This window comes from Schistocerca gregaria, chromosome 4 (assembly GCF_023897955.1).
Source record: "Schistocerca gregaria isolate iqSchGreg1 chromosome 4, iqSchGreg1.2, whole genome shotgun sequence".
In the NCBI taxonomy this organism is placed as follows: domain Eukaryota; kingdom Metazoa; phylum Arthropoda; class Insecta; order Orthoptera; family Acrididae; genus Schistocerca; species Schistocerca gregaria.
The window spans coordinates 165,633,613-165,652,878 of NC_064923.1; the positions used below are offsets into that span (position 1 = coordinate 165,633,613).

The window sequence follows — 19,266 nt, forward strand, 5'->3', positions numbered from 1 at the left end:
GAATTTGTTCGGGGTGGTCGTCTGATGACACCCGTTTACGTTCTTCGTTGATCCATCCACTCAGTTTTTTGTTGCAGCGGGTACCAAACCCTCTGACCGAACACGCTAAGCTACCGTGCCGGCCTCATTCAGCTATCGTGGCTGACAATGGAATGAAATCTTCGTGTGGCATTGATGGCCGGGAGGCCCATTCTGGGATGTTCCATAGTTGGGTTGCAAGTATTATTCCAGGTGACGCCCCATTGGATGACATATGTGTCGGTGATGGTGAAATGATGATGAAAACAACGCAACAACCTGTTCATGAGCGAAGAAAATCTTCAACCCGTACATGAATTCAACCCGAGCCTTCTGCATGGTAGTCAAACATGTCACCACTCAGCTAAGAAGGCGGTCATCTTCATGCTCAATTTGAAAGGTGAGTTTCCTGATGCAAGATTCCTGCAGAAAAGTAACTGTCTCAAAATAATGGGTTCTGTTACGGGAATATAGGCTTTGTTAGTCGTTGGAAGTATCATCCATGTATTAGTACTCTCTAAAAATGTGATTAAAAATGTTTCAAATCCCTCTGAGCACTATGGGACTTAAAAATGGCTCTGAGCACTATGGGACTGAACTGCTGTGGTCATCAGTCCCCTAGAACTTAGAGCTAGTTAAACCTAACTAACCTAAGGACATCACATACATCCATGCCCGAGGCAGGATTCGAACCTGCGACCGTAGCAGTCGCACAGTTCCGGACGGCGCGCCTAGAACCGCGAGACCACCGCGGCCGGCATGGGACTTAACATCTATGGTCATAAGTCCCATAGAACCTAGAACTATTTAAACTTAACTAACCTAAGGACATCACACAACACCCAGTCATCACGAGGCAGAGAAAATCCCTGACCCTGCCGGGGATCGAACCCGGGAACCCGGGCGCGGGAAGCAAGAACGCTACCGCTACGAGCTACGGACGTAGTGCTCTCTGTCACTCGAAAAAATGCCTATATGTTTGAAGGCGTTTACTTCTGTCCTTTTTTCTTTTTTTCTTGTTCACAAATGCCAATGTGTCACATCACAATAGTATTGTATGAATGTCTACCTTAATTATTAATTCAACAACACTAAAATCATTAGACCAAGGTCGGTGGTGCAGTAGTTACAGTTATGTTTGTGGTCATGACAGGAGTTAACTTTTTCTTGTGGCAGGATCTTGAATCATTTCCTAGTCTGGAATAAGATCTGGAGACCTCACGGTTCCTTCATAATGCTTAAGGTGAAAGCTGCAATGTTTTCTCCGAAAATTACATACCAGGACCCTCTTTCTCCCATCACCACATCATTAATGTGAATTTAAAAAAAACAACATAGATCCATTTTTTAAACAAATAAAAATGATTACTGTGAAGTTTTCGATCGCCATTCGGAATTGGAAGACTAAGTGAGTGAAACGGTGATGATATTCAAAATACCCTCCACTACACACCAAACCGGACCCGTAAGCTTTCATAAATAAAGAACTTAACGAAACACGAGTAGAATGAATTATTACAGTTCTTCTGGTGTTCGTATTCACATTCTGTTAAAAATCACGTATTTTGATAAAATGTAACGTTTAATGAGCAATCGCTTCTAGAATAAATATGTCGTAACGTTCACGGATGAGCGAAAATACTACCATCTCCAGATTAATAGTTTATTACGTCACCATCAGAATTCAATATGTCATGAATTCAGCGTGGCATGGATTTAACATGCTCTTGATAATGTGCCGTGGGTATGTGACAGTAAATGTCTACACAGAGGTTACGAGGTTCCCACAAATCATGAACCATTAGGCTGTGGATGCAGAGCTATCGCCCGATAGCGTCCAAGGTGTGTTCAATCGATTTTCAATCAGGCGAATTTAAATCAGCAACATCGACAACAGTTAGTTATCATACACCTCTAATCACTGCAGCACGATACTGGCCTATTACCAAATTCAGCTTCATGGTGGCATCGCAGTCTCGTGTGACATCAAGCGTGAAAGTTTACTGATGGTCCGCAATGAAGTTCATGTAGGCAATGGCATTCATGTTGACTTCGAATACTACTATACAATTACTAATATGAAACTTATTGGCAGATTAAAACTATATGCCGGATAGAGACTCGAACTCGGGAACTTTGCTTTTCGCGGGGAAGTGCTCTACCAACTGAACCACCCTACTACCACACACGCCACGTCTTCCGAGCTTCATTTCTGCTTCTGTAATGTTTGTAAGGTAGAAGGCGAGGTGCAACTATGCCATTCTGATCAGTGGTTCACTTTCTAAAGCGCTCTGAAAATGGAACTTTAGTTAATGGTCACCTTGAATATTAGAACTATTCTGACCACTTCTCGGCTGACAATAGCGCTGCTCAGGGCAAAATATGTGCAATGGCCACCTTTCCCGTGCTAGCCACATCACCACATCTTCTGCTGGTCTTAAAAAAATGGTTCAAATGGCTCTGAGCACTATGGGTCTTAACAGCTGAAGTCATCGCAACATCCGTGCCCGAGGCAGGATTCGAACCTGCGACACTAGCGGTCGCGCGGTTTTAGACTGTAGCGCCTAGAACCGCTCGACCATCCCGTCCGGCGATTGTTTTGTCTTATTCATCAGTTTCGGGACCTTACCGAGTGGTAAGAGAAGATCCAACGAAGAGAGGCGCGTTTCGTCACGGTATCGTTTAGTTGCATAAGAACGTTACTTATATGATCGACAAATCCAAGTGGCAGACACTACAAGAGGGTCGTTGTGCATCACGGAGCGCTTTGCTATTGAAATTGTAAGAGTCGGACAACATATCATTTGCTCAAACTGACGTCTCGTGATATGTCAACAACGAAAAAATAATTTGGCGAATGGGGCAACTGGAGTAATAGGAAACGGTTCAGTATTAACCTTCCGCTGCTGTGTATAAAATGCATCATTCTTACTTATAAAAGGATATTTCACCTTATATGCCGGCCGCTGTGGCCGTTCGATTCTAGACGCTTCAGTCCGAAACCACGCTGCTGCTATGGTAGTAGGTTCGAATCCTACCTCGGGCATGGATTTGTGTGATATCCTTGGGTTAGTTAGATTTAAGTAGTTGTATGTTTAGGGGACTGATGATCTCAGATGTCAAGTCCCATAGTGCTTAGCCATTTGAACCATTTTTCATCTTGTAATGTTGCCTGCAGTACATGTTCCCATCTAACCTTTTGCTGAAGTGTCTAATACGAACGGAAGCACCACGACCTCACACATAGTTTTAGCTTGACCAAAGCGGGTAATTATGTAAGCACATTTATTCAGTAATTTCTCATTTATTTTTTTACTTTTGCATTTGCCTTTTTATTTAATTCATCATTTACTTTTCACAGAATTTTAAACCCTCCTCTGTTTTTTAAGAACATGTTTTCCAGTTTTAAGGATCTGATTGTTGTCAGAAAGCCAGATCATCTTATTGATCAAGAAAATTCTATTCTCCTAATTGTGTCTGAATTACATTACTTGCATGTGAGTATACAACATTTTCTATGCAAAAATAAATGACGACCAGAACAAAAAGATTACCACCTAATCAAAATACGACGTAGGTGCTTCTGCTGTGGAAGACAAAAGAAGAGGTTGACAACAATGTATCTGACTTACGTAGGGTAACAGTGATCACTCTTGTCCAGAACGCGTAAACACAGATCATATTACAATATACATAGAAGGCTTATAGAATACATGGACTAAACACGTAGGTTATTTATATCTCTTTTATATATAATTCTGTTTAGAATTGCTGAAGGTAGTTTGTTAGTTTTCGTTCCTTTTGGTATAAATTTGGGTATTTTTGTCACTTTTTAGAGATAGAGAATGCACATACGACGTACATTTAACTACATGCAGTAATAGGTTAAAAACTGTTGAGAAAATTATTAACTATTTCAGATGTTCGTCATCAAAGATTAACGATATTCTGAACATTAATTACTGTTATCCTGTGCAATTTATCCTGTCGAATTAGGGAAATGTAGGGGAGACAATCTACTACAATCAGTGAATATTTGAATTACTGAAACATTTTAAAAGTAAATGTTACAGATGGCTCTAAGCACTATGGGACTTAACATTTGAGATCATCAGTCCCCTAAATGTAGAACTAATTAAACCTAACTAACCCAAGGAGATCACACACAGCCATGCCCGAGACAGGATTCGAACCTGCGACCGTAGCAGTCGCGTGGTAGCTGACTGAAGCGCTTAGAACCGCACAACCACAGCGGACGGCGAACCATTTAAAAATGCAGATTACGGAATGTGCTTTATGTGTCAGCTACGCACTGGACTATAACTGCCGGGAAAAGTGAATGGTCATTGTCAAACTATTCTAAGGTTTGATTGTTTATAAGAAATATAATAAGATCTGTAGTCAGAGTCCCGGGTACTCTTAGACCACGAACGCCTCCACACTGTTAATACCAACAGTCTGATGTTGTGTCTTTCATTATGAGTCACGTAAAGAGCACTTACCCTGTTTTGAGTACAATCCTGCTTCCCTCGCTACGATCGAGTAAAGTGCAGACAGAAAAATATACTTGCCAATATTTTGTAGCGTTGACAGTCTCATTAAGGGTGCACATTCTCCTCATTATAAGCTCTACGCAGAATCAATGGTTTTTCTTTCTTTCCCCTTTCTTTCTTTTTCCTTATTACTCTATAGCTGAATGACGAAACAGGAGCGCGAAGAGGGTAGTTCCGTGTACGACACTACAGAGGTCAAGCGAAGACGTGGCGACTGCAGAAAGAATCCTTTCTAGGAGTGTAGTGATTTTTATTAGGTACAACTCGTGCACGGATGTAAGGCTGTCAACAGTTTTTGTTCGCAAGTAGCTGTTTACTGGAACTATGTTAACGAAACAGAGTAACGACCCCTCTATGACTGCCTTTTGTTAGCATAGTTCCAGCAAACAGCTTCTGTTGACAGTTTCACATCAATGGACGGCATAATGTATTAAATGTGGTATTGTCAACTCTAGGTCGGCCGGAGTGGCCGTGCGGTTCTAGGCGCTACAGTCTGGAACCGCGCGACCGCTACGGTCGCTTGTTCGAAGCCTGCCTCGGGCATGGATGTGTGTGATGTCCTTAGGTTAGTTAGATTTAAGTAGATCTAAATTCTAGGGGACTGATGTCCTGAGTTGGTAAGTCCCATTGTGCTTAGAGCAATTTTGTTTGTCAACTTTAACAACACAGACAGCTTTAAGAAATCTCAAAGTTAACTGCATTTGGTGACGTTTAAAGCACAATTTACTGTTACAAGACAAAATCTTTGACTGTAATGATAAACATAAAGGACATTAGACGAAGATACGTATGCTTCATCCGCATGATAAAAAACGCTTAAAGATTACACGAACTTGAACAAGGGAACATATCATCATTAACTTTGAATACCTTAAGAAAAGTTATGAAACACGTGAGATGATGACGTGTATTTAGAGATATTAATGCTAAAATTATGAGCGAATATATGGCAACTGTCTTTCTAAGAAAGTGTAGTTGATAAGTATGTCATAATGGCATCTCGTGAAGAGTTATCGAAAATAAATATTGACATGTGGGACATGCGAACAGCTTGCCACTCTTCACAATAAACCATATACGAAGCGTAAGATGCAGGGGTACTTTCGGAGAACGTGAGACTAGATTTTATTGTCCCGTCCACAGAGGCTATGCTTGAATTAGAAAGGGATGGGAAATGTTATCCGTCATATCCTTTTCAAGAGAACCATCCCAGTATTTGCCTTGACCGATTTTGGGAAACCGAAATAAATATTGATAGCGGGATGTGGCTTTGCACCGCAGTCCTTCCAAATGTGTGCGAACCGACCGCTTTTATGGGAATCATTTCGTCATTTACATTAACCGGTTCAGTAAAATAATTAAAAATCTAAATTTAAACAGCCCGTAGGAGTTTAGGAACAGCCATCCTCAGGAATGCCAGAATGATGTGTTAGCCACAGTGCCACATCGCTCGTAGTCCAAGGCTACCTGTTCTGTTCAGTGCACCGTAGAGATGAAGCAACCAGTAAAGTGACATCGCGGTAGGTGTAGATTAGACAAATAAAAATGAGGATAACGAGAACAGTTCATAGTAACCAGTAAACCTAAAAACTGCTTTCTATCTTACGAATAAAAATGTCAGGCCGAATGCATATTTGCTGTGTCAGAACCGAGAGAGAACAAAGCTATCTAGGAAGAATATCTTACAGCACATAAACAAGCGCAGTGATTCATTCAATTCGAATAGATAAGTTATCTGAATGTAAAAGCTATCTCTTTATTAAAACTATAGAGTTGTTTACATATGATGCGTCTGAATTGTAGTACTACGGTAATAAAGAAATAAGAACATTTCTTAGATTTGAAAGAAGACAGCGAGAAAACAGAAAAACCTTTGTGAATGATACCCAATGAACATCAAGTCAGCACCTAAGGTAAGTGTTTGTGGGATGTATAGATAATTTTGTGGTATCCACGCTTGAGTTAGAACTGTAAATGCTGCGTATGACTTTTGGTTGTGCAAGCACTGACTGAACGGGTATATAACGATTAACGATCTATAAAATCAAGTTGCTTTTTGAACTGCAATCACAGAGGTGACTATTTTTTTCGTTTACAATGCCACCAGAGGGTGAATGTCATCCCCTATAACAGACGTAGTACCCAAACGGTTTATACGCATCTTACGTTTGGAAACCGGAATGTCTCATTATATAATAGACTCCCTGGCCGTCGACAATTTATTAAGCGAACACTTTTACAGGCTCTGCCATTGCCCTTATCAAATTCACACTTTACACTTAACATTCAGTGATAGATACGATATATCGCCGAGACTTTATGAGTAATCTGCATTCACGATGACGCTGGAAGTCTGCTATCTATCGTTTCACTGGCATTCATACACGAGGGAGGGAAAAATGAGATAAAGAAGAGAATTATGAGCGAAGGAGATCCTTCATGCGTGGCGACAGGGGACAATCTGTTCTACTGGATTTCTGATATCCAAATATGGACTGAATAGAGGGAGAATTCCAATTTGTATCGTTAAGAGTATTATAGAGTTACTTTAAGGATTCGCGACAAGAGTTCGTGGCAAGTAAGTATTTCATAAACGAAACCTAACTACAGTAACTGGTTGCATTTGTTGACGGATTACTGATTCTAGAACAAATAGTTATTCAAAGAAACCCTTAGATGTCCCGTAACATTCAATGAACAGGATGTACGCATATACTATTTAAGATCAGCTGGCAAGACAACTGCGTCGTGGAGCAATGTGATATTCTAGTGCCTCGTTAAAAATTGTATCTTTAACTTTAATGTCCCGTCGACACCGATAACAGTACCAGAGAAGTGGTGTGTATATGGAGTGGAAAGGAATTCTTCATGATCAGCTCAACTACAGTAAAAATTATTTTTACATAGAGCGGAAGTAAAAGTTGGCTGTGAACATGATTTTACATTACTACGTATATACGTTATCTACACCACCCTCACACACTTTGCTAAACATCTGCTATTATAACACTCTAATCGCTATACGACACATGGTTCTCAACGTAGCACAAACAATCATTGCAACGTAAATGAGAATGTTCTGAAACGAATGTGAATACGACCCCTTACACTAAAGAAATCTTTACTTTGAAACTTTGAATTATGTTAGACTATCTACGTCTAGTAATGAATATACTTTATAGTTGCTAAATTTCTCGTTAGTCTCTTAATTCATAAGAAGCTATTATAAAAGGGGTGGAGTGGCTAAGGGCTGGGTACCCCCACAGAAGTGCACTAGTACCTCTAAAAAAATTGAGAGAGAGAGAAAATAATCTTTACTACATAGCTTTCAGAACTAACAGTCCCGAAAATTTTTTCGTTATCGTAGTTCCTAAAATGAAAGATTAAGTAAACAACTTGGTTGACTCTGGAAAATTTGGAGACAGCATGGTGTTGCAAAAGTTCTATGAACTTAACGACCCCCCCCCCCCCCCAAACACGAAACCAAAATACAGATTTAGACTCCACATCAGAAGTAAATCAATATCTTTGGCTCTGATGACCACCTGACTCCAATGACCTTGCAGTCGACGGAATGTAAGCCATTGATATTCCGCTTTCTTCCAAGGTCCTTGGCCGTTGAACGGAGAGAATAACAAATAGGAATATATATTTTTAAACGCCTTGTATAATCCACGTATTGCAGTTATCATAAACTCATTAAACTACATAATCTTCAAACACTCTACTCAATTTTAATCCTTCATTTAATGACCTTGATACAAACATGTTTCAACTTTTACTTTCATTATCAACAATCTTGGCGGCAGAAATGAAACTGCGTATCACGTTAGACCTCATCCAACGGCAGTTTTCATTCTACCATCGTGACTGCTGATAATGAATTTTGAAACATGTACCGTTCACTAAATAAAGGCGCATACTGAAGCGAAGATGTTCGAAACTGTAACTTTTGATTAACTATATTAAACAATCACCCCGACAGCATAAAATCTGTAGCCGATGCTATGAATAGCTAACAGAATTCTGGCCGTTTTGGAGTGTCTTTTGTTTATAAAGTGCAAATTAAAAGTGGTCACCATTCTCTTCTATATGAATTGGGACTCAAATTTCCAACCCATTTCGCTGCTATTTGACTGCTGTGGATGCCTTGGCGATTCCGTAGCAATATACATTTGCATTTACATTTATTTTACATTTGTAGTTACAAGTTGTAAATTAACTATCTCTTAAAACTCCAAACGCACTGTTCCCTGCCAGTTCCCTAACCTCAGGTACACAGTTTTTACATCTTAGAGTACTCAAGTAAGCCGCCAGTACAAGAAGCGTCTTTCAACGACGAAATAATGGATGCCAAAAAAAAAAAAATGGTTCAAATGGCTCTGAGCACTGTGAGACTCTTCATCTTAGGTCATAAGTCCCCTAGAACATAGAACTACTTAAACCTAACTAAGGAAATCACACACACCCATGCCCGAGGCAGGATTGGAACCTGCGACTGCAGCAGCCCCGCGGTTCCGGACTGCAGCGCCAGAACCGCACGGCCACCGCGGCCGGCGCCAACATCTATACATATATTAAAGTATGGTTGTCAATAATAACGGTTACGTCTGTGGCTACAAAGAAAAAGTGTGTGGGAGAAGAACAGACTACTCTTACAACTTGTCAAAGGTCATTAGTCTAGATATATTGGGTATAGCTGGTGCTATCTCTGAACATTCATCATTCCTCAACTAACAGTGAGTTCCTTGTCACTCCAGGCACGATGATACTTATTACTTACTACTTAGTCTAAATGAATTCCATACATCTCCCTAGACTTTCGATTAATAATTCAACGTCTAAATGTCTTTAAATTACAATACTGATGACAGAAACGAGAGACTGATCGGTAACTAACTGCATATGGCAGATGGGAAGACGAAGTAGGACGTGAAAATCTGCATTTGCTAAAGCACGCCATTGGTTGTTAAAGAAATACTGCGTCAACGACCATGTAGTTGAAATACGTCTCGATAACTTATGCGAAATGAACCATTATGAGAGATTACAGCTGTGTGCAAGCCAGAAATGAAACCCATATCTCGATCCTTTGTTGACCGCCTGAAGCTTTGCATCTCCCGAAAGCCAGAGAAATGAGTTCGAGTTAAGCTTCAGTACACAGTTTGAGATGGTCACCACATTTCATTTCAACGACTCTGCTCTCTATACTGAGGGATTTATTCTCAGTGCGTTTCTCTGTTCAAGCAGATCAATAACGGAGAGACGCAATATCATTCGGAGTCCATGAGCCCTCCCGCCGAAACTCGAGGCGGTAGGCGTGGAGAAAGATCGGGGATATAAATAACACTAAGATGTAAATATTGTAACTACCCCCTGTAACCAAATATTTTAACCATCCTCTACTACGATACGTACAGATTGTGACAGCGCTTGAATGTAAGACATATCGATTTTTCAAATGCTGGCAGTCACCAACGGAGAAGAAATTCAGACAACTACTAAAATGTGTTTATGCCAGAGTTCAAACATTTTCTGCTCTACCTCATTAGTATATACTATACTGGTAGATTACACAGTTGCAGGAGGATAGCTGAATGATACATATAGAGACAGACGTCACGAATATGTAAAGATGTAAATTAAGTAACTTACTGCATGTAAGATGAAAACCCCGTCGAAAGCGTGATTCCGAGATTACACGTGAATCATAACCATCTCCATACTAAACATACGATTGTGAGAAATTTGGATGAGAGCTAAGGGATAAAAACGGCCAACGTTCCGTGTTCTTTACATAACTGGATTGTAGGAAAATGCATTGATGGAAGTGCGTTGTAAATATAGATAGCTACTTCAGCAACTGATATACAGCACTTTCAATGTTAATAGGAGCATATTAGTGTCGGTGAACTATCTCCTTATTAAATATGTAGCTGCGTTTGGTTCTTATCTCTTTCGAGAAATGGCGCCTCAGTTTTTCCAGCTTTATATAGGTGTCTAAATGAGTGTTGTCCCGCATAGCCACTTATTTTAGCACGCCGGGGGGGGGGGGGGGGTGGGGGTGGGGGGCGGGGGATGAAGGGGGCGGGGTTGAGCTCTGGTCCCGGATCGAATACACCCGGCGAATTACCAACGAGGGTAGGTGTGTCGGTCAGGCTAGCTGTGTTTTATAGGTGGTTTCCCATATTCGTCTAGGTGAATACCGAGCTGGTATTGACATCTCGTTTTAATGACACAAATATTTCGATAGCTACTTCATGCTTTCACATGGGGTAACATGTAGCCATTCCCTAACATTAACACTGTCAAAACCAGATCAACATTCAAATACCGTGAAAGGAACGGGAAAAGGAAGAACTGAAGAAAAGCTAAACAGTTACTCAGTTTCATGCATCTCCCTAACCAATGTGGTAGCAGCTAATAAAAGAACGGATATTTATGAAAAACATTTTCTTTCATATACCTTCTTTTTCGGATAATAGAGAAGTGACCCCTCGCATCAGAATTCTGAGATTTTTCTAGAGGGAAACTTTCAGATTGTCGAACAACTGTTCATAAGCTGCTACAGGCACATATCGTTGTATTTGCTTTTCGCTTTTTTGCCGAAACGAATACTTCATAGTGAAAGTAAATATTGTGAAATACTTCGCGTACCTATCAGAGCGGAATTCGAGTAGAAAAGAGAGAGAGAATCGGATGAGAATTATTATAAAAGTAAAATGCTAAGGTGGAAACGTTTTTAAGTGTTATTTTTGTAGGGGTTCAAAGCCCCAACGTGTTTTGAGAATGAATACTTGGTCCAAGTAAGCTGTAATTTGTTTATTATCTATGAAATTGAACAGTTTCAACAGTTTGTCACTTTCAGCCGGCGGAAGTGGCCGAGCGGTTCTAGGCACTACAGTCTGGAATCGCGCGACCGCTACGGTCGCAGGTTCGAATCCTGCCTCGGACATGGATATGTGTGACGTCCTTAGGTTAATTAGGTTTAAGTAGTTCTATGTTCTAGGGGACTGATGACATCAGCAGTTAAGTCCCATAGTGCTCAGAGCCATTTTCGCGTCACTTTCAGGCACATATTTGAAGCTTCACGCTTTATTTCACAGCGATTATGAAGACTGCCCACCGCGAGGTTGATATACCTCCTGGTGGTGATGCAGGCACGTAACTCAGTAAGGAAAGAATGTAAGTGAAAGGCAGACGAGTGGGCAGTCATTATATCGAAGATACGGGCCACAGTTGCAGATATCCACAGATATAAACGGTTTTGGCAAGAGGGACATTGTTATTGCGCTGCGGCTGGAAACGAGAATGTCGGAAACGACGAAGCTGGTCGCCTATTAGCGTAGCACTGCCGTTAGCAAAAAATGGCTCTGTGGGACGTAACTGCTGAACTCATCAGTGCCCTAGACCGTTGAACTACTTAAATCTAACTAACCTAAGGACATCACGCACGTCCATGCCCGAGGCAGGATTCGAACCTGCGACCGTAGCGGTCGCGTGGTTCCAGACTGTAGCGCCTAGAACGGCTCAGCCACTTCGGCCGGCTGCCGTTAGCACCTATGGAAAGAGGTAAAACGTCGTATGATTTGAACGACCACGTGTCATCTCAGAACGTAGAGAGGTTGGTGGATCCCATACTGTGTAAACCACGATAGACAGTTATCTGTGACAGATCTGACGACAGAGCACAGTGCTGGTGAAGGTACAGGTGTTTCAGAGCAAGCCGTTCAATGGTCATGTTGAACATGGAGCTCCACACCAAACGACCCCTTCGTGTTATTGTGTTGACCCAATGACATCGTCAGTTATGAACGCAGTGGGCACAGCACCACTGACTTTTCACCGTGGATCAATAGAAACGTGTCTCCTGCCAAATGAATAGCATTTCTTGTTTCACCAGGTATATGGTTAGGTCCGTATAAGCCGTCATCAAGGCGAACATGCACTGCGCCACAGATGAGGGCCGGTGACGGCAGAGTTATACTGTGGAGTACTTTGAGTTAAGCTTCCATGAGATCTGTGGCGGTAATCGAAGTAGTGATGACAGCAGTGAAGTACGTGAACGTTATTTGCGTACCATCTGTATCACTTCATGCCTGAAATCTCCCCCTACAGCGATGACATCTTTCAGCTTAATAACTGTCCATGTCGCAAGGTCAGACTAGTGCCGCGGTGGTTTGAGAAGCATTACAGTGAACTCACATTGATCTCTTGGCCAGTAAATGTGCCTGACTTATATCCATTATAACACACTTGTCGCCAGCTGCATGCCCATAAACCGCCATCCCGTAATTTAAGGGAACTGATTGACCTCTGCACAGGTTTCAGGTGCCACGTACTTCTCCAGTTCTGTCAAGGACTTGCAGAATCCACGCCAAGTAGAATCTTCGTTGTTATGTGTTTTAAAAGTGGAAAAACACGCTATTGAACAGGTGGTCATAAGGTTTTGGCTGATGAGTGTATTAGAAAGTGAAATGAAGCGTGAAGCTTAAAATATGTGATTGAAAATGATCCTCGTATGATATTGGCCAATTTCTCGGATAATAAAGAGATTACGGCCTACTTGGACTATGAAATGAGAAAAATATATTATGGACAACCCTACGGATACAGAAGATTTAGCCGGCTGAAGTGGCCGAGGTTCTAGGTGCTTCAGTCTGGAATCGCGTGACCGCTACGGTCGCAGGTTCTAATCCTGCCTCGGGCATGGATGTGTGTGGTGTCCTTAGGTTGGTTGCGTTTAAGTAGTTCTAAGTTCTAGGGGACTGATGACCTCAAATGTTAAGTCCCATAGTGCTCAGAGCCATTTGAACCAGAAGATTAATTTTCCTTGCCAGGCAAACATCACGTAACTGGGCTGAGGCTTACCTCTATACGTACTATCTCTCCTACCGTCTGCAGAATTTGAAACCTATTTGACGAAAGGCTACCTTGAAAGCCGTGACAAGAGTAATTTAAAATGAAGGACTCCAAGGCCAATTCCGGAACCATACTTGCTACGATGTCTTCGCGGATAAAAGTAGCGAGCATTCATCATTCCAAAAAAAATTACAATATATATTTGCTACTTTGCGTTGTTAACGGATTATTACCGAATCTCGATATGTTTGAGTGTGATAATTGCTTGGTTTTCTTCATCTTACTAAAGCTGTGTTCATGTCACTAAAGCTGTGGGTCTTGGGCAAGGAGAATAGATTATTGAATGTGGGCAGATTAGTTTCCTTAGAACACCGAGTTTCGTATTCTTTCTCAAATAACGCTATGACGTGACTTAATATATTAAAATGAGTGACAGCCTAAGTTTTGAAATTGTCAAAATACGTCCAGAAAGCTATGGCGCTAGGGCCAGGGCACGCATCGTAGTTGCGGAGCGGCTGGGGTATTTGGACACAAGCGCTTCAAAATGGAATTTGATATTTCGAAACTGGTCAAGCAAAAAATGCAAATAAATCAGCTGGTAAAAGGAAAATAATTTCTCCACATTCAGAATGTGCTGTTTTCTTTTGCTCAGCACTCTACTCGGTTCATCAAAGAAAGAGGTCTACTGAACGACTACGATAATACGGGCCTTTAGTTTCACTTTCTAACTGAGAGGCTGTTACTCCTGTTGCTGTTGTTTCTTGTTGCTGTCTTCAGTATGGTTTGATGCTGCTCTCCATGCTGCTCTATCCTGTGCAAATTTCATCTCCGAACTACTGCAGCCTACGTCCTTCTCAATCTGCTGAGTGCATTCATCTTGGTCTCCTTCTACAATATCTCCCCCTTTCAACGACCTATCTGCAGCTCCAAATTAACAATTCTCTGAAGCCTTGGGATGTAATCTACCAACCGCCCCTTCTTTTAGGAAAGCTTCCCTAAATTTCTTTTTTCCCCTGTTCGAATCTATACCTCCTCAATTGTCACTCGATCTGTCCATCTGATCTTCTGTGTTCTTCTGTTACTGTAACTGTCTAAGTGCAAATGCGAGTGTAGTCATAAAGCGAACCACAGCCTGTCTGAGGTGGTATACCGCTAAACATTCCCCACAGTGTCAATTAAATTCTTCGGACTATGTATTTCCATCAATCACAGGAAACAAGAAAACACCAATACAGTACGTGTGAAGCCCCTCCTCCCCATCCTCACTACCCTACCGGATTATGATAATAACCTCCTCCACCAGCATATAAGAACAAAAGATTTTCTCGTTTAGCAGCCAACAAAACTCCCAGAGGAAGGCCGCTTGCAACAGTGGCCGAAACGTCAGAAAATTTTACGAGTACACACTGCTAATGCGACTACGTACCGTGAACCGTTTTATTCGAAGTGACAACGGCCGCGGAAGCCTACGCTTACATTCCTGGGCAATCTTCATACCGTACTTCCGTCACGTTAGTGGTGACAGCGAAGAAACATTGCGTTTCGCTGGCGATTAATCATGAAACCATGTGCTCCGCAGCCTCTGCTTCCCCGATCTTCAGGTCTGGTCTAGTTCTATATGCGAAACGTATTGAAGATGAAATGAATAAAATATCTTTTGGTTTGGTTTGTTGTCTCAATTCACACATCGCCGCAATTATTACGCTTAGCGGGTGGACGAAGTGTTACGCAGCAGTGCGTTTGTATTTTCTGTTACAAGCTTTTTTCCTACTTATATTCGTAACTACTACATTTTAGTGCTTCCTCTAATTTCTTCTTTTACTTTTGGATAACCTTTTCGGACTGGCTCGGTCTAAGACACTAAGGCATAAGCCTACGACCACGCCCCGTATCACGTGCCGTTGCAGGCCGTGAGATCGACATTGTGCTGTCACCTCCGGTGCCAGGAAATCGTCTTGTGCCCTGCCTTGTGGCTTGCTGGTACATTGTCTGCCCTCTATTCTAGCTTCGTTATGAAGAACAGTCAGGCAGTGCAAATAGAAACCCTGCTTGTTTATGAACGTGGAGGGAAAAAAACAGCTATCAGAATGCGGATTCCGATGCCTGTAGACGTTTCTATGTAGATAATCTTTAACACGTTTTGCATGTATCTCTATACGGCTGACAGGCCCCTGCGAATCCGTGTCACATCTTCCTACTAATTTATACCACTCATCATTGAGTCTGCAACTTTTCAAAACCTACCAATTGTTGCAAGTTCACCAGTGGGAGCTCTACGAAATTTAACAAGTACGAAGAGCACATTTCTTTCAGTATTCCTTAATAAGGCGAAGTATTCAGGTAAACCCGTGAGTTATGTATAGTTTTGTAATTTATTCTAAATTAAAAAGAACAAACTGATACCAAATGCAAATTCTGAACTAAACATACTTGTTATCTTATAAACAAGTGTGTGTGCTTCTATTTTACTACAATTTTCATCTTTCTCCACTTATAAGAGCTAGTTGTCCATTGACATAGATGGAGTAAACTACCCATATATATCTTAATGTGAACAAGTGCAGAGCAAAAAAGATCATCAAAGCCTTGACGAGTCCGTCTAATGTGCCTGCTTACTAATCCATCACGGACTGACATAAAACTTCGTCTTACTGTCACTTTCTGATATACACATTACACTTCCACACTTCACCGTCTCGCGTGCCCTCGATGCTGACGAGACCTTAAACATTAATCTTCCTTACTTCGTTTCTTCTTTCCATCTTACACTTTTCTTTGGAGAGACTGACTTCAAGATCCTACCTAGTCAGTCGGCACTGGGTTTCCTGCTTATTTCTTAACCTCTTAGGAGCTGGCGCGAGTACTCCAGCAAAAAATGTCAAATGTGCTTTGACACTTTCAAACCTTGCTCAGTTCGCAAATTTTTCCATATATGCGACGAAATCTGGAACTTGAAACTGTCTCTCCCCAGCCTCATAGTAATAAGAGCGAAACAGATATGAAGAGATCGCAATCTATAGTATAAAACTTTTCCTGAGAGCATATTATTGAAGCATGAAATGTGCATTGTTATTCTACATCACCTCAGATATTTTACAACAGAAATGTAACTTCCTGTTAGTCTAATGATGCGTCGACAACGATATTAGTTTCCGATATTACTAATCGTCAGAAATCGGCTTGATTCATTAAAAAAAAACTGTTGCACGATTCGCCTTAAAGCATCTGCACATAACCCAAATTAGAATTCCTGATGTCACATTAACAATATTAATTTTAATGAGTCTCCAGTACCTAAACGACTTTACTACATTCATCAGTGTAAATTTAACAAAACAGTTCCGGTCTTACCTTGGGCTGAAACTATACCAGCAAAGGCGAAGAGTAGAAGAATCACCGTGGACACCGCGAGGACGGTGTCCAAAGACCGCCGTGGTTGTCCCATGTGTGCAGTTAACAGAACAGTAGTAACAGAAGGGTCAGCAATGTATACTGAGGCACTGAACTGCGAAGATAACTTTAATTTTCACTTCAAAACACTGTAGTCTTCACATTTCTACGATGCTGTCACCATGTTACGTACTTGATCTTGATTTTAGTTGTTAGAATTATTGAGTCTTACAGATGCTTTAGTGCGGTAAGGTAGAAAAGAGCTTTTGGGTAGATTGTCACCCCTAGGAGACATGATGTAATTAATGTATGCTTCGTAGCGAGACAGTAAGGATTTCACACGTGCATCAACGCAATAACTTGCCGCTTAGCAGGTATGTCATGTTGCTCGTGGACAGTAAAGGACATAGAGAAAAATTATGATGGAGCAGCGCTTAACCCGCTAGCACAGGCGCGTCGCATTATTATTATTATTATTATTATTTTCGTACGAAAGATATTTCCTAAGACATCTTAAAAAATCTGCTGATAAACAGAGGAAAATGACGATTTCATATCCGTAGTGCACCACTGAATCGCAAGGCTATCGGCCCAAAGTATTACAACGCGTCGACCCGTCCGTCGCAGTGGCTTACGATGTTACGCGAGAGCCGTGCGCACACCAACTGTCGCCCGTGGGTCCAGAGCGGACGCAGGTCCCCGCCTCCCAGCATGCTTCGCGCGCAGTGCCGCGAGAGCAACTGGCTCACGCACAGTAGGCGCTACAGAGGCCAGACGTGTCGCCCAGCGCGCATGCGCAGTTCGCTCGCTCTCGTGCGGACGTTAATTCGGATGTCGGCGCTCGGATCCGCCACCGATGCTCGAAGAGACAAACGGCTGCATCGAATCCTCGAGTCCATCGAAACATTGTTCTTTTTTTCCTTTTTTATCTCCAGTGGGATTCAGTCGTCATGTAATATCCAAATAGGGTGGGTAGTTACTCGTAAAAGGCCACTTTACAACGTGGTCCAATTGCTGCAAGTTTCAATTAAGTAAAATTTATGGCTTGTGAAGCATGGCTCAACTTAAGAAAATGTTCTTCACTTCATTCTGACAAAAGTGACCAAAAATCAGTAAAATGCACATCACACACTCTTCCAATATAAGTAAGTTTCAATACGTAAAATACAAAGTTCGAAAGCATGGTTAAAATTGAGAAACTGTTCTTACCTCAAATTTTAAAATTTCGATGCAACATTATTTTACGTATTAAGCTTAAGTATTGTGGCTACCTTTGAACCCCAGTACCGAGTGGAAATTCTACCTCTTAGGTGACAAAGTCAGGAACCTCCTAATACCCTATCGGAACTCCTTTTGCCACCCCGCAGCGCAGTAACTCGACGTGGTATGACTCAACAAGTCGTTGGAACTCCCCAGCAAAATTATTGAGTCATACTGCCTCTATAGCAAACCATAACTGCGGAAGCTTGCCAGTGCTGGATTTTGTGCACGAGCAGACGTCTCGGTTATGTCCCACAAATGTTCGATGGCATTCATGTCGGGCGGTTTGGGTGGCCAGGCCATTGTTCTTCAAAGCAATCTCGGACAATTGTGGCCCAATGGCATTGCGCATTGTCATCTACTGCATTTCCGTCGTTGTTTGCGAGCATGAAGTCTATGAATGGCTGCAGATGCCTCCAAGTAGTCGAACATAATTATTTACAGTGAATGATCAGTTCAGGTGGATCAGAGGACACAATCCACTCCGTCTAAACGCAGCCCACATCATTATGGAGCCATCAACACTTTGCACAGTGTTTTGTTGACAACTTAGGTCCATGGCTTCGAACCCAACCATCGGCTCTTACCAGATGAAATCGGGCCTCGGCGGATCAGGCCACGGGTTATAGATCGTCCAGGATCCAGCCGATATGGTTACGAGACCACGAGAGACACTGCAGGCAATGTAGTGCTGTTAACAAAGGCATTCGCGTCGGTCATCTGCTGCCGTAGCCCATTAACGCCAAATTTCGCCACACCGTCCGATCGGATACTTTCGTCGTACGTCCGGTATTGATTCCTGCGATTATTTCAGTCAGCACTGAAGCCGCTGCTGTCGGTCGTCAAGTGAAGATCACCGGCCGCTGCGTGGTGTCTGATGACACATAATACCTGAAATTAGTTATTGCCAGCAAACTGCTGATACCATGGATCTCAGAATACTGAATTCCCTAACGATTTCTGACACAGAATGCCCCAAGAGTATAGCTTCAACTACCAATAGTGTTCAAAAGCTTTCAGTTTCGTCGTGCGGCCATAATCATATCGGAAACCTGTTCCCATCAGTCATCTGAGTAGAAATGACAGCTCCGGCAAGGCGCTGCACTTTTATACTTTGTATACGTCACACTGCGACCATACGTGTATGTCCATATCGCGACCCTCCGAGTTTTGTCCAAATGGT

At 41.9% G+C, this 19,266-nt stretch overlaps 1 protein-coding gene across 2 annotated transcripts in view; it reads right to left on the reverse strand.

Moving 5' to 3' along the window:
- The window catches only part of LOC126266964 (synaptogenesis protein syg-2-like), a 410,598-nt gene extending 393,032 nt beyond the window's left edge, over positions 1-17,566 (reverse strand). The window contains exon 1 of one of the 2 annotated variants that reach the window (XM_049971690.1): positions 16,785-17,566. In XM_049971690.1, coding sequence (XP_049827647.1) covers positions 16,785-16,878 — 94 coding nt within the window. In that variant the 5' untranslated portion in view covers positions 16,879-17,566. The remainder of the gene's footprint in view (positions 1-16,784) is intronic. The other variant, XM_049971691.1, reaches the window with a different exon arrangement.
- Between the last annotated feature and the right edge of the window lie 1,700 nt (positions 17,567-19,266).